Below are 19,291 nucleotides of genomic sequence, written 5' to 3'. Positions count from 1 at the left end.
GGCCATGCTGGGGCATTTTTTATTTATAATTGTTGAGGTACATGTGATGTGTAAGGGTTAGCAGAGTAGCGCAGTTCTACAGAAAAATGCTCCATGTTTGTCCCTAATTTTCTTTTTTCTAGTGACAGAAAAACAACTTGTAGAAAAGATTAAAACTCTCTTAAAAGAAAAGACAGAAATCTTAGAAAAGATGTCGGAATATGATCAAAAGGTATTGTGCTGTCTGCATGCCTTTATTATTAATACCAGTGTTTGGATAATTAAAATTATACCACTCTCATCATAATTTGGGATATCAAAAATGAAATTAATGTTAAGTTTCTACATTCCATGTTTGTTTGTTTGTTTATTTTTCTTAAAAGATAAAAGCAGCAAAAGAAGCTGTGAACGAGGCCCAGAAACAAAACACAAATCTCTCAGATGAGACCACAGGGCTTAAGGTATGAAACAAGGATTTTATTCTTATGACAGGTGTTTAAAATATTTAAACAAAATAAACATATCTTTCCATTGCTGTTAACAGGACACAATCAGGGGGCTTAAAGAAACAAACAATCTGTTAGACAATCGAGTGAAAAAATTGCACACCATGCTAGAAACTGAGAAAGAGCACTACTCAGAGAAACAGAAACAAGTAAGCAAATTTTCCTACTTTGCTACTGGCTGTTGGCATGTTTGAGAGTGTGGTTAAGCTCCTTGGAAAGGTGGTGGTGGTTGAGAACTTCATGAACACTTGAAGAGATGAACTTTTTTTTTTTACTTCAGTTTCACATTAAATTCTGTAATCTGTTTAATATTTAAATGTCAGCACTTACGATTGAAAAGTCCAGTAACTCATATTTTCCATTGGGTTTTGGAAACCTGACCATTTTTGTGTGATGTGGGCCTTCACTGCTTTGGAATCCACAAAAATGGCTCTCATCAGTCACACATCCTTAGAATTTTCCCTGGAATGTTCTATCTACACTCATGCCTCCAAGCTTTATTTTCAGTATTTCTCCTATGTTCTGAAGGTAAAATAGTCAGGAGAGTTAATGGTAACTTTTAAGTTAATAATCATACAACATTTATAGAATTGTAGAGTTGGATGGGACCCCCTGCAATGTAGGAATCTCAGCTAAAGAATCAATGTGAGATAGCCATCCAAGCTCTGCTTAAAAACCTCCCAAGAAGGAAAGTCCACCACCTTCTGAAGAAGTCCTTTACACTGTCAAACAGTGTTTACTGTCAGAATCTCCTTTCTTATAGCTTGAATCCATTTGTTTGGGTCCTACCCTCTACAAAAGGAGAAAACGAGCTTGCTCCATCTTTCATGTGACAGCTCTTTAGACAGTGCACCTGGGGCAAGGCAAGAATTGCGCCTGCTACCCACCTTGTGGGTGTTGTGCAAGAGGCAACAGGTGGCCTTCACTGCACCCTTGCAGTGGCTGCTTCTTACAGAGGTTGCCTGCTGGTTACTCTGTTTGCCCTCTCAGCTCAGTGAACTCCCAGTGGGAGCTGCGGCTGGCACTACTTGGCGGACTTGGCAGCATCCCAGCAGTGCTGGAGCCACAGCTGCAGCATGCCTAGCAGGAGGGTGGCAGAGAGCAGGCCAAACAGCCAAGCACAACCCTTCCCTGGCCACCTCTCCTTGGCCGCAAAGTATGAAGGTGGGTGCTGGTGGATCCCAAGCAAGTGGGTGGTTCTCTCTGCATTCCCACCTCAGGGCATGCATCTTGCCCAAGGACACACAACAGGAAGGAGGCCCTAGGGAAGGACCGGTGTGGGCCAGGGGCAGGTGTCCCTTCCTTGGGACCTAAAGCAAACCTTGTGGCTCTCCAAATGTTGCTGAACTACAATACCCATAATCTTTTATGTAGGCGGATGTGGTTGATGGAAGTTGGAGTCCAACAATGTGCCTGATCTCTGACCTTAAGCAAGGTTATGCTTAAAATTCTACAAGGCAGGCTTAAGCAGTATGTGGACCGAGAACTCCCAGAAGTGCAAGCTGGATTTTGAAGGGGCAGAGGAACCAGAGACCAAATTGCAAACATGCGCTGGATTATGGAGAAAGCTAGAGAGTTCCAGAAAAACATCTACTTCTGCTTCATTGACTACACAAAAGCATTTGACTGTGTCGACCACAACAAACTATGGCAAGTTCTTAAAGAAATGGGAGTGCCGGATCACCTCATTTGTCTCCTGAGAAATCTCTATGTGGGACAAGAAGCTACAGTTAGAACTGGATATGGAACAACTGATTGGTTCAAAATTGGGAAAGGAGTACGACAAGGCTGTATATTGTCTCCCTGCTTATTTAATTTATATGCAGAATTCATCATGCGAAAGGCTGGACTGGATGAATCCCAAACCGGAATTAAGATTGCCGGAAAAAATATCAACAACCTCAGATATGCTGATGACACTACCTTGATGGCAGAAAGTGAGGAGGAATTAAAGAACCTTTTAATGAGGGTGAAAGAGGAGAGCGCAAAATATGGTCTGAAGCTCAACATCAAAAAAACTAAGATCATGGCCACTGGTCCCATCACCTCCTGGCAAATAGAAGGGGAAGAAATGGAGGCAGTGAGAGATTTCACTTTTTTGGGTTCCACGATCACTGCAGATGGTGACAGCAGTCACGAAATTAGAAGACGCCTGCTTCTTGGGAGAAAAGCAATGACAAACCTAGACAGCATCTTAAAAAGCAAAGACATCACCTTGCCGACAAAGGTCCGTATAGTTAAAGCTATGGTTTTCCCAGTAGTAATGTACGGAAGTGAGAGCTGGACCATAAAGAAGGCTGATCGCCGAAGAATTGATGCTTTTGAATTATGGTGCTGGAGGAGACTCTTGAGAGTCCCATGGACTGCAAGAAGATCAAACCTATCCATTCTCAAAGAAATCAGCCCTGAGTGCTCACTAGAAGGACAGATCCTGAAGTTGAGGCTCCAGTACTTTGGCCACCTCATGAGAAGAGAAGACTCCCTGGAAAAGACCCTGATGTTGGGAAAGATGGAGGGCACAAGGAGAAGGGGACGACAGAGGATGAGATGGTTGGACAGTGTTCTCGAAGCTACTAACATTAGTTTGGCCGAACTGCGAGAGGCAGTGAAGGATAGGCGTGCCTGGCGTGCTCTGGTCCATGGGGTCACGAAGATTCGGACACGACTGAACGACTGAACAACAACAACAAATGCTTAACATTTATTTAGCACATTGCAGTATTCAGAGTACCTCATGGAGCTTATTTCAGTCCTTGCAACAGTGCTGTAAGGTAGTATCCACATATTGTGTTGGTGAGACTGAGAAATAGTGACTTGTTTGTCTAAGGCTATTTATAAATCTGCTCCTGATGCAATATGAGCCAGTATTCCAGCTCAATATGTAGTTACTATGCTATCTTTTCTTATACTGAGATTAGTAAATGTGTTTAGGTAGCTATGGTATGCTCCTCCTTCCTTTGAGGGGATAAGGAACCTATTTCTCAACACAGATGGGTCTTTGTAACTGGGTTTCATTACAGAACTTGAAATAAATTATATTAGGTTGCTGGTAACCTGAAGGCCAGCTTAACTACCCAGTAGTTTACGTACTTATACATCTCATTAAATGTAATGTCAGTATAACTCTTTCATTTTCAAGCCCAATAGGTATGCTTTTTTGTTTCTATTCACAGCTCACAGAAGCGCAGAAGTCTTTGGAGAACTTCCAAGAAGTCATCACATTGCATTCTATAGAGCTCTCTGAGGTAACACATCTGGATTTTGAATTCAAGTAAATCTTTGACCTGATATCTGCATCACTTTAAACCACAGTTAAAAACAAATTACTGTTCAATGTGAATGCACAACTCGCTGGTGCATGCTGATGAAAAGTTCTTATTCTGCTCTTTGCACTCCTGCTGTACTACCAGGACCAATTAAGTGTCTGGCTAGTCGTGATATTCAAATAAACAAATCTATGAGCAATAAACAAAAGTTTGGTCTTGGCTTACTGCTTGCAGTTTGTGCAGGGTTAATAGCATGAGCCTGGGTTTGAACAGGCGAGAATCTGTCATGTTTCAAGGTGTTGCAACAGAAGTGGGGGGAGGAATGCTGCAGGAATTTTTTAGCTGCATGCCCATATAGCTTGTGCATTTGCATTAAACCATAATTTGTTTTTAACCATGGTTTAATGGGAGGTATGGTCTCCCAAGATAATAGAAGAATTTAAATTCTAAATGTTGCGGGTTATTAAATTATTCTGTGCTTTTTTGGTGTAAACTGGCATTTTTATGCGATTTGCATATTAAACTTGAAATTATTGAAATTTTTAGGTACAGATAGCTCTTAATGAAGCTAAACTAAGTGAAGAAAAAGTGAAGTCTGAATTGAGTCGTATTCAAGAAGAGAATATGAGACTTAAGAAGAGTAAGGAGCAAGTGAGTGTGCATTTTTTGTTAAACTGCTATTCTTCATAAATTAGGCTTTGCTTTGTTAACATACCAGACCAAGTTAATTCTGCTTGAAAACTTTGCTCATTTTAAAACACTGAGGGGCATGAGTGGTTGTTGGCACCCATCTGCCTTGAGAGACAATGGAGTGCACCTCCACAGGTGAAGTCTAAACGCTGTGTTAGCAGCACCGAAGTGACCTCTCTGGGATCTAAGCCTGGGCAGTGTATATGGAGGTCCTGGACCATCTAGACCAGGCATGTCCAACAGGTAGATCGTGATCTACCGGTAGATCACTGGACGTCTGTGGTAGATCACCAGTAGATCAGTGGCTCCCCCCAAAGAAGCTAAAAAACGTTGGCTCCCCTAAAAAAATCTCAACATCTTTGCCCTGCACCCCTAAAATGACCTGAACCACCAAAAACAGGGCTTTCCTTCCTTAAAAATAAACCCTCAACGTCATATTCCTCTTCCCTAAAGAAGCTCAACAACTTTTACGTGAACCCCCCAAAACAGGGCTTTCCTTCCTAAAAAAAAAGCTCACTCAACAACTTTGACCAGAACCCCCCCCCCCAAAAGGGGGTAGATCACAGCCAGTTTTTAACTCTGTGAGTAGATCACAGTCTCTTGGAAGTTGGCCACCCCTGATCTAGACAACAAGACCCCCCTTTCTGCCTCACTGATGTGGTCCAAAGGAGAGCAGAGCAATATGTTTGGCACCAGCTTGGCTGGAGATGCCAGAAGGAGGCGTACAAGGCGTAATAATAATAATAATAATAATAATAATAATAATAATAATATTTATTATTTGTATCCCACCCATCTGGCTGGATTTCCCCAGCCACTCTGGGCGGCTTCCAACAGAAATCAAATACAAAAATATCACACATTAAAAACTTCCATAAAAAGGGCTGCCTTCAGGTATTTTCTGAATGTCAGGTAGTTGTTTATTTCCTTGACCTGTGATGGGAGGGCGTTCCACAGGGCGGGCGCCACTACCGAGAAGGCCCTCTGCCTGGTTCCCTGTAGCTTTGCTTCTCGCAGTGAGGGAACCGCCAGAAGGCCCTCGGCACTGGATCTCAGTGTCCGGGCTGAATGATGGGGGTGGAGACGCTCCTTCAGGTATACAGGACTGAGGCCGTTTACGGCTTTAAAGGTCAGCAATCCAACCATCTTAGTGACTCTGCTCAGGATTTGTGTAGGGTTTACTCCTTAGCATTTTCTTCTGAAGATATCCCACAAGACAACAGAAGTTTAGGCTCAGGGTTTTCCTTCTCCTAGATGGGCTACCTTCTCAGCTTAATAAGCCCCATCTGGCCCTCACTTCCCTCTACAGCATATGCAGAAACCACCTTCTTGACTGTTGGATCCACTATTGGTCTCGTGCAGTCAGGGATTGGGCAGTAGCTGGGCAGCACTGGGGAAGGAGACCAAGGACAATGAAGATAGCTAGATGCTGCTGTGAGTGTAGCAAACTCTAGGGGAAGCAGTTGACCCCCTGGAGCTAAAGCAGGGATGGGGGAACCTTTTTTCTATTGAGTGCTTCCTGACGGCATTGGGCAAAACCAAAATAAATGGTGGGCAGGCCAGGCTTGTGTAACTCATTTCAAGGGATGGTTCCTTATTTAGTAAAAGCCATTTTTAATATTTTTCCTTGGAAAAGCAATATTGGGAACATCTTTTGCCAGTTCTGTTGCCATCATAAAGGCATTGCTTAATATTTTCCTCCTTTAGCAGAACAATGTGGGAGGAATGCAAGAATAGGGAAGGGAAGGAACAAGAGTCTGATAACTCTGGGCACATAAAACTGGCTGAAGGTTTCATCCGGCCTCTGGAATACACATTGTCCAACCCTAAGCTAATGGATTGTTGCAATCAGGGATGGTGAATTTCTTTGGAGATTCTCAGCAAAAAGAATACTTTATATCTGTAATGCAAGTGCCATGCTTATCCGTTAGCTGAGATGGTATTGTTTTACGTCCCCATCTGTGCACAGAAGCTAAGGAGCAGCAGCAGTCTTTGTAGATGTATTTGACCCTAGATATATTTGACCAGTGCTTTTTTTCTGGGGTACGCATACCCCTAAACATTTTGTGAATCTTTGAACCTTTGTCCATTTATTGTATTTATTTCCCCCGATTTGAACTATAAAATGGTGATTTTCTTGAGTCAAAATGAGAGTATCCCTAAACATTTTTTAAAGAAAAAAGCACTGTATTTGATCATATCGAACTCCACACTTTCTTTTATTAAATCCTTTGCTTATATCACAAGTACAGTTCTTTACAGTGAATTATACTTGGTGTCCTGTTTAAAGCTGGTCATTGCAAAGACAGTCTGGAACCCTAATGCTAGGAGGCTGATTTTCATTGCTCTGTGAGAGAATGAAACCTGATGATGGTGCCTCTAGTTCCTGAGACTGGCAAGAACAGCTGCCCACCCCACCCCCGCAGCCATGCTCAATGTTCTTCCTGTGCAGATTCGTAGTGTCCGGAAGGTCATTTCTGGCCATGCTCTTCAGTGTCTTCCTAACTTAAAGTTACATCCATATGATGCCAGAACATAAGTGACATGGTGAAAGGACATTGAACAAGTAATACTTTTTGACCTTGAGAGAGAAAAAAGGAAAGCTGATGAGAAGTCCAGGTCAAACTTCCTTAGTTGATGATTCATAGACTGTTGAAGAAATTACCATAGCTGTATAGTTATCAGACCTTCTCTTCCCATGACTTCTGGCAACAGCCATGTTCTGTTAACGTTTGTTACATTGATGATATTGGAGCTAGAGAAGATGGAACCTTGGTAGAAGTGAAACATGAATGCACAATTGTGGGGAAATAAGTGGTTAGGAAACCCCACCATAGGAGCTGCCAGCTATAATATTTAACTCGTATAGAATTCCTACATCTTCATTTATATTCCTGAGAAGCTCTCAAGAGTAGCTTACAGAAAAAAATTCTCACCCAAAATGATGTCCCCATCTGGTTTGGGGAACTCTCTATGGTTCTCTGACACAGTGGAGTGGGAATGAACAGCTAGATTGTGCTCAGCCTATGATGAAGGCAAGTCTCCCCTTGGTGACACTGATGGGCAGCAGTGGCAGTACTGAGGTCATTTGAGGCAAGGGAATATACTATATACAATATACAATATACTTATAATATACTTCCTCAGTATAATGAAAAATTGGAGAAGGTGGAAATGTTCAACAATGAATTCTAAAGGAAATATAGATGGTTAGACAGATGCTGAAGATGCATGTTATGGTTAGATGAATCCCATCCTGGATGCCTTTATGTATCTGGTGGGTGCCTTATGGCAGCTTTAGAAATGTTATTGCTCCAGGGAGAATATTAAAATGCTGATCCTCTGTGCAATCCACCCACCCCTCTTGTTTTCTGCTTTTATTATAAGATGATATCTAAATATATCAGTTAAAGCTGTGCTTTCATTTTAAAGGATTTTGTGCATGTGCAGATGGCTGCAGATGATCATTCTTTTGCCTGTACCTCCCCTCATTATGAGCCAGCATTATTTTTTAATGGGTGGCATGCTCTTTTTTGTTTTGGCACAACTTTAACTTGGACATATCTAGCCACTCTGGTGTAGTTTTAAAACCTGGTGGCCTGAGTTACATGATGTATGTCATCCCAGTAATATTGTTAATATTGTACTTGTGTTCTTTCAGCTGCTGCAACAAGCAGAAGGCTGGAGTGAGAGGCACAGTGAGCTCAGCGAACAGATCAAGTTGTATCAGAAATCACAGAATGATATGGAAGAAGCACTTGCCTATAAAGAAAATGAAATTGAAGTAAGCTCTCTTGAAGAACAACTTTCTTCTGTGTTCATGACTCTGTGATTGAACTACTACACCTAATGTTGTGGTCCTATAGCTTAAAATTTGGCTTTTTGCTGCTGCTTTAGGTTTTGACTAACTGCATTATGCAGCTGAAACAGCTTGATGCAGAATCTGAGTCAGAAGGCAAGAGGGATGATGGAAATGATCTGGCCAATGGAGAGCTCTCAGGTACTAAAATCTTAGATAACCTGTTAGACCATTCAAGCAGCTAATCTTGAGGAAGCAATAGCTGAAGTCTCCTAGGGGCAATGTACACAACAGTGAATAATTAACATCTGTTATGTGTCAAATAGGAACAAATACTCCTAATACAAAAGACCAGAAATTAAGGTGATGTTCATCTAATATACTGGCTTTGTCACTGAGAAGTAAATTTCTCAACTCTGAATTATATCTATAATGTGAGCAATTCATCAGATAAATAACTGGATTGGATTGCCATTGTGATCTGCCCTTTCTTGAGTCAATCGTGAACACCAGTAGCTTTTAATTCCTATAATTGAAATCTTTTCCTGCTTCATGTTGAAATGCGTTGCTTTCAACTGTACACCTGTAAAAAATTATCTATGGAGATTTCCTCTTGCCAGGTTTTGAAAATTTTGTTTAAACAGACACAATGAAAATAATTTTTCTCCCTTCTAGATACCAGGAATGAAAAGATGAAGAATCAGATTAAACAGATGATGGATGTTTCAAGGGTATAACACAGATGCTTCCAATCTTTTTGGGCCAGTGGGCACATTTGGGATTCTTGAAGTGTCATAGCAGTTTCACAAAATTGCTGCCATGGGGGCATGTACATTCATAAAATGGATACTGTGTGGACATGCCCAAGCACAAAACACCCATTTCACATAACACAAACTGGGTAGGCTGAAAGATAACTCTCCCTCAGACCTGAGTCCAAGCAGAGCCCCAAAATACAAAATTCTATTGAACCCATGTCCCTTCCCCTTACCCACCATAGTGTAGAAGCTCACAAAAATCTGAAACACCTCCAGTTATATTCCACTAGTTATAGTGGGTCTCAAAGGTGCTGTGAGAGAATCTGGGGCAGTTTGGTACATGAAGTAACCCCATGAAAACATTGATTTGTGTAATCAATATGGCCCAAGTTTGTATTCCAGGAGACTGTTTCACTGGCCATTTGTTGCCTTTTTGCAGGTAAAAACAACATTATCTATCATTGAAGAAGAAAGAGATCACATGCGGTCCAAACTTAATGATGAAGTAGCAGCAAGGCATGAGTTGGAAGGTGTGTTCAGCAAATATATAATTTGAAATGACAAGTTCTTTAAAAGAAACCACTGCAGTAACTCATCAGTTAAGGGGGTTCCCATTTCCATTCGTTGATAGACTAGAAACCTTGGGGCTATTTGGTTAGTTCAAATCAGCCAATGAATCCATCTGCTTCACCCTGCTTTTTGTCCCTAATACTTCCCTTGCCAGTGTGTAATGATGTGGTGACGGTAGAGACTACAGTCAACCGCTTAGACCTCTCACAGTCTCAGCTCTAGATCCAGCAACTGCATTTCCCATTGCCTGGTATTCATCAGCCTTCTAGACATTCTTTCTCTGCTCATTTCCTTCAGGCCAAGAGAACATAGGGCCTAGAAAAAGGGAACAGTTGTGCATAGTCTAGCCCAGTTTCACTTTTTCCACTCCCTGTTGTGTTTGCAGATTGCTGCTTTTTGGCTGCTGACTACTACTTTAAGCTATCTTATCTCCCCTAGTGCTTACAGCGTCTCCTTATCTTAAGCTCTGGGGAATTTCTTTACAGCCCTTTCTTTGATAGACTGCATTTTGCTTAATTCATGGTCTTATTTCTGCCCCTTTCCACCTACCCTCCTTACTTCAGGGTCCTATCTTTCGGTCCTCCTCTTTATGTTGGGACCTCTTCCAAGTCACTGGCCTGCCTCTGTGTGAAGCTTATTTCCACCCAAATTTGCAGTTTTTCCTTCTGTCATAGAGCATGGAGTGAAAACTGTCTTGTTTCCTGAGCAATTGAATGTTCTGTGTCACCCTATCTTCGCTCTTACAAATGTTGTACTAAATAGGTTTGTCTTATTGCAGAGCAAATCAAGAAGCTGGAACATGATTCTTGTTCCTTGCAGAGAGCAAAATCTCAGCTAGAAAGTGAATGTAAAACTCTACAACAGAAAGTGGAGATTCTCAATGAGCTTTATCAGCAGAAGGAAATGGCACTTCAGAAGTAAGTACTGGGCTTTTTGAAGGTGACAAAAATACGCCAAAACATGGTATAAACCAGTTTACCCCAATCTGGCACTCTTCAGATGTTTTGGATGACCTCTCATCAACCCAGCCAGCATGGCCAGTTGTCAAGAGATGATAGGAATTGTAGTCCAGCAGTATTTAGAAGGAATAAGGTTCTGGAAAGCTTGTGTAAGCTATAACATTTTGCTCTTTTTCTGTTTACCTTTCATAGAACCATAGAATCTTAGGGTTGGAAGGGACCCAAGGGTCATCTAGTCCAACCCCCTGCAATGCAGGAATCTCAGCTACAGCATCCATGACAGATGGCTATCCAACGTCTGCTTTAAAAACTCCAAGGAAGGAGAGTTCACCACCTCTCATGGGAGTTTGTTCCACTGCTGAACAGCTCTTGCCGTCAGAAAGTTTTTCAAAATGCTTAGTTGGAATATCCTTTCTTGTAACTTGAAGCCATAGCCTTGAGAAAACAAGCATGTTCCCTCCGCCATTTGATAGCCCTTAAGATATTTGAAGATGGCTATCATATCTCCTCTTTTCCAGGCTAAACATACCCAGCTTCTGTTTTTTTCAGCCATTCCAATAGGGCTAGAATTGATCCCCATGGCTTCAAATAATTTTTTACTTTTTTTTTTACCCCACCATTGAATCAAGGAGAGACTGAAACGCTAATTGACAATTTTGTCATGGTTGAGGACTACCTGAAACATTGAGTTGTGTAAGAGTGATACAAAAGCTTTAGAACTTTTTCCAATGCTGTCAGGATGTGTCTGGCCACAGAGGGTTAAATATACCTAATATTCTGCTTTAGGAAGTTGACACAAGAAGAGTACGAGCGTCAAGAGAAGGAACAGAAGCTCTCTGCTGCAGATGAAAAAGCAGTCCTGGCAGTTGAAGACGTGAAAAAATACAAGTAAATAGATCAATTGATGAATGTATTGTCTCATATTTTCAGACAGTGAGCAGAAGTAATCTCTCAAATTCTTTGACAGAAAGAGAATTGATGAAATTGTTGAAGAACTGCAACAAACAGAGCGATCGTACAAGAATCAGGTGTGATACTATTCCAATAAATCTTTCTGAAGCAGTAGGTGTAGGTTATAAGCCAATAAATAAACTTTTCTTCCTTTCTTCCTTAATGTTTTAAGATTGACATCCATGAGAAGAAGGCCCATGAGAATTGGGTAAGGATTTTATTAAAGCATATAAAAAAACCTTTTCATATGGTTGAGCAGGGCAGTTAATGCTTTTCGCAGAGCATTAGTAATTAGCCTTTAATGTGTATTTTCCTAGCAGAACGTGACTTTCACTATTTTTTTATATTGCAGCTCATAGCACGTTCTGCAGAAAGGGCATTAGCTGAAGAAAAAAGGGAAAATTCCAACTTAAGGCTCAAGTAAGTATGTTCTCTACTTGGTAACTGCAAAAGGTGCTTGGTTTTATAGACTGCCACTTGTTGTTCAGTCGTTCAGTCGTGTCCGACTCTTCATGACCCCATGGACCAGAGCACGCCAGGCACGCCTATCCTTCACTGCCTCTTGCAGTTTGGCCAAACTCATGTTAGTAGCTTCAAGAACACTGTCCAACCATCTCATCCTCTGTCGTCCCCTTCTCTTTGTGCCCTCCATCTTTCCCAACATCAAGGTCTTTTCCAGGGAGTCTTCTCTTCTCATGAGGTGGCCAAAGTACTGGATCCTCAACTTCAGGATCTGTCCTTCTAGTGAGCACTCAGGGCTGATTTCTTTGAGAATGGATAGGTTTGATCTTCTTGCAGTCCATGGGACTCTCAATAGTCTCCTCCAGACTGCCACTAATACTAAGCTATTCACAACTGCAGGTTTCTTGGTGAAAGTGCATATTATTTAATGGCAAATTCCTTCAGCGCAAAGGCGCCAACTTGCCCCCCACATTGTGGGGGTGCATCATGTGATGTGTTATGTTACACATCATGTGACATGTCCTGCCCCACCTAGCGCTCGCGCGCCACACTAAGACGCTTAAGCATCCTGCTGCTGTGATGCCGGCGCTCATGTGCCAGGTGGAGAATGGGGAGTGCAGAGCAGGGCTCCGTGCTCAACCTCCTCTTCCCCACATGACATCAGCATGGATTAGGAAGTGGAGCAGGGGCTACAGGATTTTGGGGGAGCCCAGCCCCCTCCTTGAAAAAAAATTCCCCCAACCACCTGGCGCACCTCCTTCTTTGCTATATCATACAAGCATGAATGCACTTTGAGATTAACTTTCGATTTTCTTTTCTTAATAGATTAATAGAGATGGATCAGAAAATAGCTGCGCTTCAGAGACCACTAATTGTGAAACCAACTGCAGGCCGACCAGACCATCAAGCAGCCCCTCGCAGAGGTAAATGCTCTGTTCACCTTTTGCTAGGGATCTGAAATGTCAAGCCTAACCTTTCAGAAAGGAAATAAAAAGTTGACACCAGTGACCATGCTTTATTACAGGTCCATTAAGTCGAGATGGATCCTTTGGGCCCTCACCTGTGAGCGGGGGAGCTCCTTCCCCACCGCTGATGATGGAACCCCTTGGGCGGCCCCTTTCTGCCAATCCGAGAGAAGGTTCAAGAGGTGAAGATGACAATAAATCAATCCTTTTTCTTTCTTCCTTCCTTGGGTTGTCTTGCTATAGAAGCCTACTTTATTATCATTGAACACTTTAAACTTTTATAAAGGGCCAATTTTTTATTTTTACGAAATTCTCTCACTTTTCCTTCTTTGGTTTAAGAATGAAAATAGTAGAAATAACAAAGCAGTCCTAAATTAGCCAGGATGGCACACTGTGTTTAAAGATGTTGGGTTATAATCCAGTTAATTTTAAGCCCTTTCTGTCCTGTTGACCTTAATAGGAAAATAAAGCACCTTATTTTTTGCTAGCATATGTGCATAACTTGTAAATGGAGTAATCCTTAATGCCACAGTACTATGCTAATTTCATTCTGCCCTTTCTCCAAGGAGTTCAGAATGATGTGCAAGGTTTTCTCCCTCCCCCTTTTTACCCTCTCAAACCTGAGAGGTAGTTTAGGCTGAAAGTCATTGGCTAAGGCTGCTCAATGAGCTTCCTGCTTGAGTGAGTGTTTGAAACTGGTTCTCCCTGTTCCTAGTCCATTGCTCGAACCACTGTACACGTTACTGTTCAGGGAGGAAGGGAGTGCATAGTCCAGGTCTCTAAACCAGAAGTAGGGAATATGTGCTCCTCCAGATGTTGCTGAGCTACAACTCTCATTCTGTCTGACCATTGGCTGTGCTGGCTGGTGCTTAGAAGCCATTAGGGCATGTAAGTGGTATATAAATTGAGAAATAATAATTTATAACAAAACATACATACCACTTAGAAGAACAAAAGATCTCTACGTTGTAGACAAGCAACAAGTGGGTGTCCACAGATTCCTCATCATTGCTCCAAACAATGCTGCAGAAATAACTCACCAAGCTATGACTTTCTGAAGACATTCTGAACTATCTAGAAGAATTTCTGTTCCAGGTTAAGACCAGAGACTGCAGCTATACTGATGGCAGGTCAACTAAGAAAGTGTGTTTCTTTTCAAAACGGTATAAAATATGTGGTCTTTCTCTTTAGAGCTTGGCCCTGCTGTAGCATCCCTAATGACCTGTGGGCCAAGGACATCATCTCCTGCTGCAGTAGTGGATGGAATGGTAAGCAAGGGACAGGGAGGTTAAAAAAAAAATTCTGAGATGGCATTTTAGGAAGAACCATGTGTGTTACCCCACTGTGGGTCACATCACCTCTTACATATCATGTTCTTATTTTGTCTATCATCTTACTGTCTTTATGTTGCTGGGGGGGAATAAAGCCAAGCCCTCCCAAAGAGCCTGAAGCCCCCTGTGTTTCTACTGCCCCACCTTCATCTGTTGAAGCAACTGCAGTGAGTACCAAGATGCTGGGAATGGTGCTTTTGCTTTCCCCTGGTTTGATGGAGAGGAGCATGATGCTTCATATCTCGGCATGACAAAATGAGCCCCACAAGACTCATTTTAGGCTACAACTCTTCTGGGGTTTCTTGACTTCCTAAGGTTGCATACATTGTTGGGGGCAGCTAACATATACAACATTTGTAAAAGCTATGCTTTGGTCCTGAGTTATTTTCTAGAAATCTAATATAGTAGATATTGGAGGCTTTTTAAAATCCTTTGGGTACTTTCTGGATTTCTTTGTGTTTAAATTATTAACTGTTTGTTTGGGTTTGCTGATGCTTTAAGAAATACTAACTACATGGGGTGGTGGTTTTAGGTGGCTAAATATTCAGGATTGTAACTTAGTTGAAAAACCTGTTTTTTGTATAGCCAGAATATTCAGGAAAAGGAAAATCTCCATAGCAGGGGTGGGGAACCTTTTTCAGTTCAGGAGCAGCATTGCCTTGTGCAGTCTGCATCCCAATCATGGGTGGAGTCAGAGGCAAAAGTAGGTTGGGCAATGGATGAGAGTCTTGCCTTTGTACAGCAGGCTACATTCCAGTCAAAATTTGAAGATTGCTACACACACAAGACTCTACATTCTCCTTTCAGGCAAGGAACAGGCATAGTCTTAACCAGCCAAAAGCACTTGATGGGCACTGAAAAGGCTGTGCAAGGAGGAGTTTAGTCTGAGGCTCATTTAGAGAGGTCTGGAGGGCAGCAATTGGTCTCCTGGCTTGAGATTCCTCACCCCTGTTTGGTAGTATGCAGTGAAAACGAGTTTGAAAATACATAGCTTTCAAACACTAACATTTTGGGTGGAAAATCAGTTTTATATTTCACTGGTGTATATAGTAGAAGACTAACTTTTCTATCTTACACAGGTTAACATGGGTCCTAAAGTCCCACCACCTTACCCAGGGCCCCCCGTAATGGGACCGCCAGCAGCTGGACATTTACCACCACCTCCAATTCGCGTTGGACTTCCACCCCGGCTACCCTATGGACCTCGGCCTCTTCCCTTAGGTATGGTTGTTTTTGCATTGTGCTATTTTATATATATATATATATATCTATATATATATATATAGATATATAGATATAGATATAGATATAGATATATAGATGTAAAATTGAATTGGCATTACAGGTTCAAGAATCTTTCTCACAACCTGTTGCAGAACAAAGTTATCTTTGCAGCAAGGAGTGAGTGGGCAGGGGTGCCTCATGGTGAATTTGTGAGAGCTGAGCAATGTTAGCAATACTATTTTGAGAGCCATAACCTGCTTTGAATATTTGGCTGAAGTATTTCATCTGAATATTGCCTTGATAGATTTGGTGATTCTATTGATAGCAAAGCACAGTTGCAACTAGGTGGGAAAAGGACTGGAAGTGACAAGAGAGGCATGCAAAATACAGATGGTTCCTCTTCTGAGAAGTGGAACATTTTGTTTTCTGTTCACACATTATCTGCCATGCATAAAGGCTTCAAATATGCTTCTTTAAAATGGAAGTTGGTAAACTTGGGATTCTGTGCCTGCTGTTTAGTTTCTGCCAAATTTCTGGGGGGAGATTGCCTGTATGTACTTCCTGCCAGTGAATAATTCACTGTACTGCTTTTCCTTCCAGTACGTGGAGCCCCTCCACCTCTTCCAAGAGACTATCCACCTGCCCCTCCATTTGGAATGAGAGACTTTCCACATGGTCCACTACCACCTCCTGATCAGAGAGTATATCAGCGCGGACCTCCTCCTTTCCGGCCTCCATACCCAAGAGATTATCCTTCAGGCCCTCCACGGCTACCTCCGCAAGGATTAAGGGACTACCCCCCTGCTCCTGCCAGAGACTTGCCACCTTCAGGACCCAATAACTACCAAGGAGGTCCTTCTGGTCCCCCATCCCCAGCTAGCTCACGGGACTCTGCACATCATGCTGAAGAGAAACCATGACTTTGGTTTTCTGGACTGATCTCCATCACGTTTCATGTGGGGAAGATTTCAGTGGCTTCAGAACCAACACTTCTTTCCTCCTCTGGACTTGGTTTCTATGTAGCTTTTTTCCCCCCTCCTTTGCAGAAATAATTTCTCTAGCAACGCGCATTCGATCACCTTTAAATGAGGACTTGTTCATCCTCTTGGGATGCACATATAATTTTTCTGTGATGAACCTGAAGCCTGCTTCTACAGCTGTGGCTGACCTGCAGCTCTCAACGTGCAATATATGAAAGTACCTGTGCAGTTAGTTTTTAATTAATGTAGCCTATGTGATAAGTTGGTGAATGATTTCAAAATGATAATTTGAACATTTCCTGTGGAAATACCTTTGGTAAGAAATGCTACCCCTTCACATATAGCCTACAGTGACTGTAGACAAGTGGTTTACATAAGGATTCTAATGCAGATATTTTTAAACTATCTGGTATGAAAGACCAGAAACAAACTACTCTGTACTGGAAGGACAAATCTACTAATAAAGTGAGCAAGATCTTTCTCTTTTTTTGCTACATTTAAAAGAATGAATTTTGTACAAATCCATTTTCCTTTGCAGTAATGAATAGTACTTGTCATGAGACAGCTTAAGATGAAAGGATAGAACAAACTCTTCCAGCTAGTGGGTGATACTCAGCTAAGTTTTAGACCCATTGCAATTAATAGGCCTAACTTAGCCATGGATTTCAGTGGGCGTACGCCGAGTAAAGCTTAGTTGACGACCACCCAGTGTCATGCCTACATAAAGCACACCAAAAAAATGCAATTTAGAGCCCTTGCGGCCCGGGAAAATTCAGGTAAGGAGCAAATTTCCCATGTCGAGTGCAGATTCCTTAAATCACAGGCTCAAAAAATTATGAGTTGAAATGGTGCCATTTTACATCAAATCACTTGGCAATTGTTATAAAACAGCACATTTGAGTTGAATCTGAGGGGGATGTGAGCTGGTGGCTCCTTGCCTAGGACTTCTTCCATTACCCCGCCCCAGCTGGCTTCATTGGAGTCATTTGACTCTCCTGAGCAGTATGGGCTGTGGAGCTGCAGTGGGGTCTTTGGGCAGATGCAGCTTCCATGAGCAGTACTGTTGAGGATTCTCTAGCGATGCTAGCACAGAGGGCTGCTGAAGTGGGGCTCGGAAGCTCACCCTTCCCTTGTGCTCATTTTGATCACTACTTTTTGCATGTCATGTTTGGCTCTGTAGTAGGCCAGATCTTGTTTCAAAACTACATCAGTCAAGAAGATAGCTCAGATAAGATTACCATACAACCCAGCCCTAAACACGTCTACTCAGAAGTGACTTCAGTGGGGCTTACTGCTGAATATGCAGATGTTTAGAATGGTAATCTTAATGTGCAATTGGTTTAAGAGTGAACAAAACTTAATCCAGACTTGAAGCACATGGAAAGAGGCTTCCATAGGCTGCTGCTTTCCCTTGAGGGAGAATCTTCAATCCCTTCTAAAACAAATACAAACTTTCCTTTTTGGAGTACAACACACAACTTTCTATGAATGTGCTGGTATGTATGAAAGGGCATTTCTAGGAGAATTATCCCCATCATTAAAAGTAGGCTTCAATGTTTTCTTATCATTTAATGTTGGTCTTTTGGAAGCTTTCTAAAGGATCAGAATATGCTTGAGTATTATGTAAAGAGACAATTCACACTTCAAAGAACAGTTCCATTTGTGATAATCACTTAAGGCATTCTGGGGGCGAATAAAATACTTTTGCTGGGTAGCATACTGTAGTAGGAACTACTCATCTTGACTAAGAATATTTTCAGAATGGTTCTTGGTGTTAAGACTTAAGTCATGTGCCTGCCTACAAGAAGAAACAATCCAGCTGTGGCTTTTCTTTCCCCACTACTGCTGGGTAAAACAAGTTTTACATTAGAAAGTAAACTAGCCGGCGGTAGCAGGATTTGGAGATATATAAGCAAGCTCTGGGCATGTGACTTTGCCATCTCAAATAAAGAACTGGTCCTTGCTTACCAAGGCTCTTGAGTAAACTTGTAAGAAAATAGTTCCTCTTATGGATCAGTAACTCGTTAATGCGCAGCAAGTAATAGGTACTGGTAAGTGAAAACACTTCACTGGGAACAAACACTTAATTCAGTAGGATTTCCTTCAGAGTAGATACGGTTAGGACTGCTGTGACTCTCATGTGACCTAGTTTAGTGATGTATTGCTATATATCTGCACTTTTAAAAAAGCATTTTGTGCATTCTCATCTTTGATCTGTAATTAATCCAGAGAGGATTAGGCCTGCCAAATTATAAATATAAGGCAGGGGGAGGGGAAGTAAAGGGATATATTTTATTCCACAATCTGGGGTGGGGAGTACTCTTTTTTTACATTAAGTGGTGTGGTGTTGCTCATCTATTTTTTGTTTTTTGTTTTTTTAAAAACCTTTGCACTCTAACACCATGGTTGGTTGTGATCTCCAAAAGGCCTTATAACATGAATGGTGCCTGTGGATTTCTGAAGAGCTCCCCGTTTGTTTCTGTTAAAGCAGAGCAATATAGGTTCTTTCAAAAAAAAAAATTAAATGAAGCTTTTAATGTTTTTTAAAAAAACCCTCTGCTGATCAGCCCAGAGCTCTTCAGGCAACATTTGGACAGCCCTACTTCTTGCAGAGCCTAGGGCTGTAAGAAATGGAGATTATACAGCATATAGCTATCACCCCAGTTGGTCTCATTATTTGGCCTCTCCACAGAGTTGATGCACACACCCTTAGTTAAGTATCCATGCAAGTCCATGATCTCAAAATTATTTTGCATATTTCCATTCTCCCAAATATAAGGTAAATTTCACAAGGAATTTTGTATGGAGGCTGGCAAAGAGCTCAGTTCCTCTGGTAACAGCAGCTGTTTCC

General features: G+C 41.8%; 1 protein-coding gene across 5 annotated transcripts in view; it reads left to right on the top strand.

Moving 5' to 3' along the window:
• MIA3 (MIA SH3 domain ER export factor 3) overlaps positions 1–16,934 on the top strand; it is a 37,447-nt gene extending 20,513 nt beyond the window's left edge. For 2 of the 5 annotated variants that reach the window (XM_033144721.1, XM_033144722.1), the window contains 20 exons: positions 123–211; positions 363–440; positions 524–634; positions 3,659–3,730; positions 4,298–4,402; positions 8,103–8,225; positions 8,339–8,441; positions 8,916–8,971; positions 9,438–9,528; positions 10,347–10,485; positions 11,314–11,415; positions 11,495–11,555; positions 11,651–11,686; positions 11,831–11,898; positions 12,766–12,863; positions 12,965–13,087; positions 14,097–14,173; positions 14,332–14,403; positions 15,316–15,457; positions 16,061–16,934. In XM_033144721.1, coding sequence (XP_033000612.1) covers positions 123–211; positions 363–440; positions 524–634; positions 3,659–3,730; positions 4,298–4,402; positions 8,103–8,225; positions 8,339–8,441; positions 8,916–8,971; positions 9,438–9,528; positions 10,347–10,485; positions 11,314–11,415; positions 11,495–11,555; positions 11,651–11,686; positions 11,831–11,898; positions 12,766–12,863; positions 12,965–13,087; positions 14,097–14,173; positions 14,332–14,403; positions 15,316–15,457; positions 16,061–16,380 — 2,066 coding nt within the window. In that variant the 3' untranslated portion in view covers positions 16,381–16,934. Of the gene's footprint in view, positions 1–122; positions 212–362; positions 441–523; positions 635–3,658; positions 3,731–4,297; positions 4,403–8,102; positions 8,226–8,338; positions 8,442–8,915; positions 8,972–9,437; positions 9,529–10,346; positions 10,486–11,313; positions 11,416–11,494; positions 11,556–11,650; positions 11,687–11,830; positions 11,946–12,303; positions 12,398–12,765; positions 12,864–12,964; positions 13,088–14,096; positions 14,174–14,331; positions 14,404–15,315; positions 15,458–16,060 lie in introns of those variants that run through there. The other 3 variants (XM_033144724.1, XM_033144720.1, XM_033144723.1) reach the window with 2 other exon arrangements.
• The last annotated feature ends 2,357 nt before the right edge of the window (positions 16,935–19,291 follow it).

The sequence above is a fragment of the Lacerta agilis genome, chromosome 3, assembly GCF_009819535.1.
Source record: "Lacerta agilis isolate rLacAgi1 chromosome 3, rLacAgi1.pri, whole genome shotgun sequence".
Taxonomy (NCBI): Eukaryota; Metazoa; Chordata; class Lepidosauria; order Squamata; family Lacertidae; genus Lacerta; species Lacerta agilis.
The sequence above is the reverse complement of the archived record's forward strand: the minus strand, read 5'-3'. Positions and strand labels throughout refer to the sequence as shown.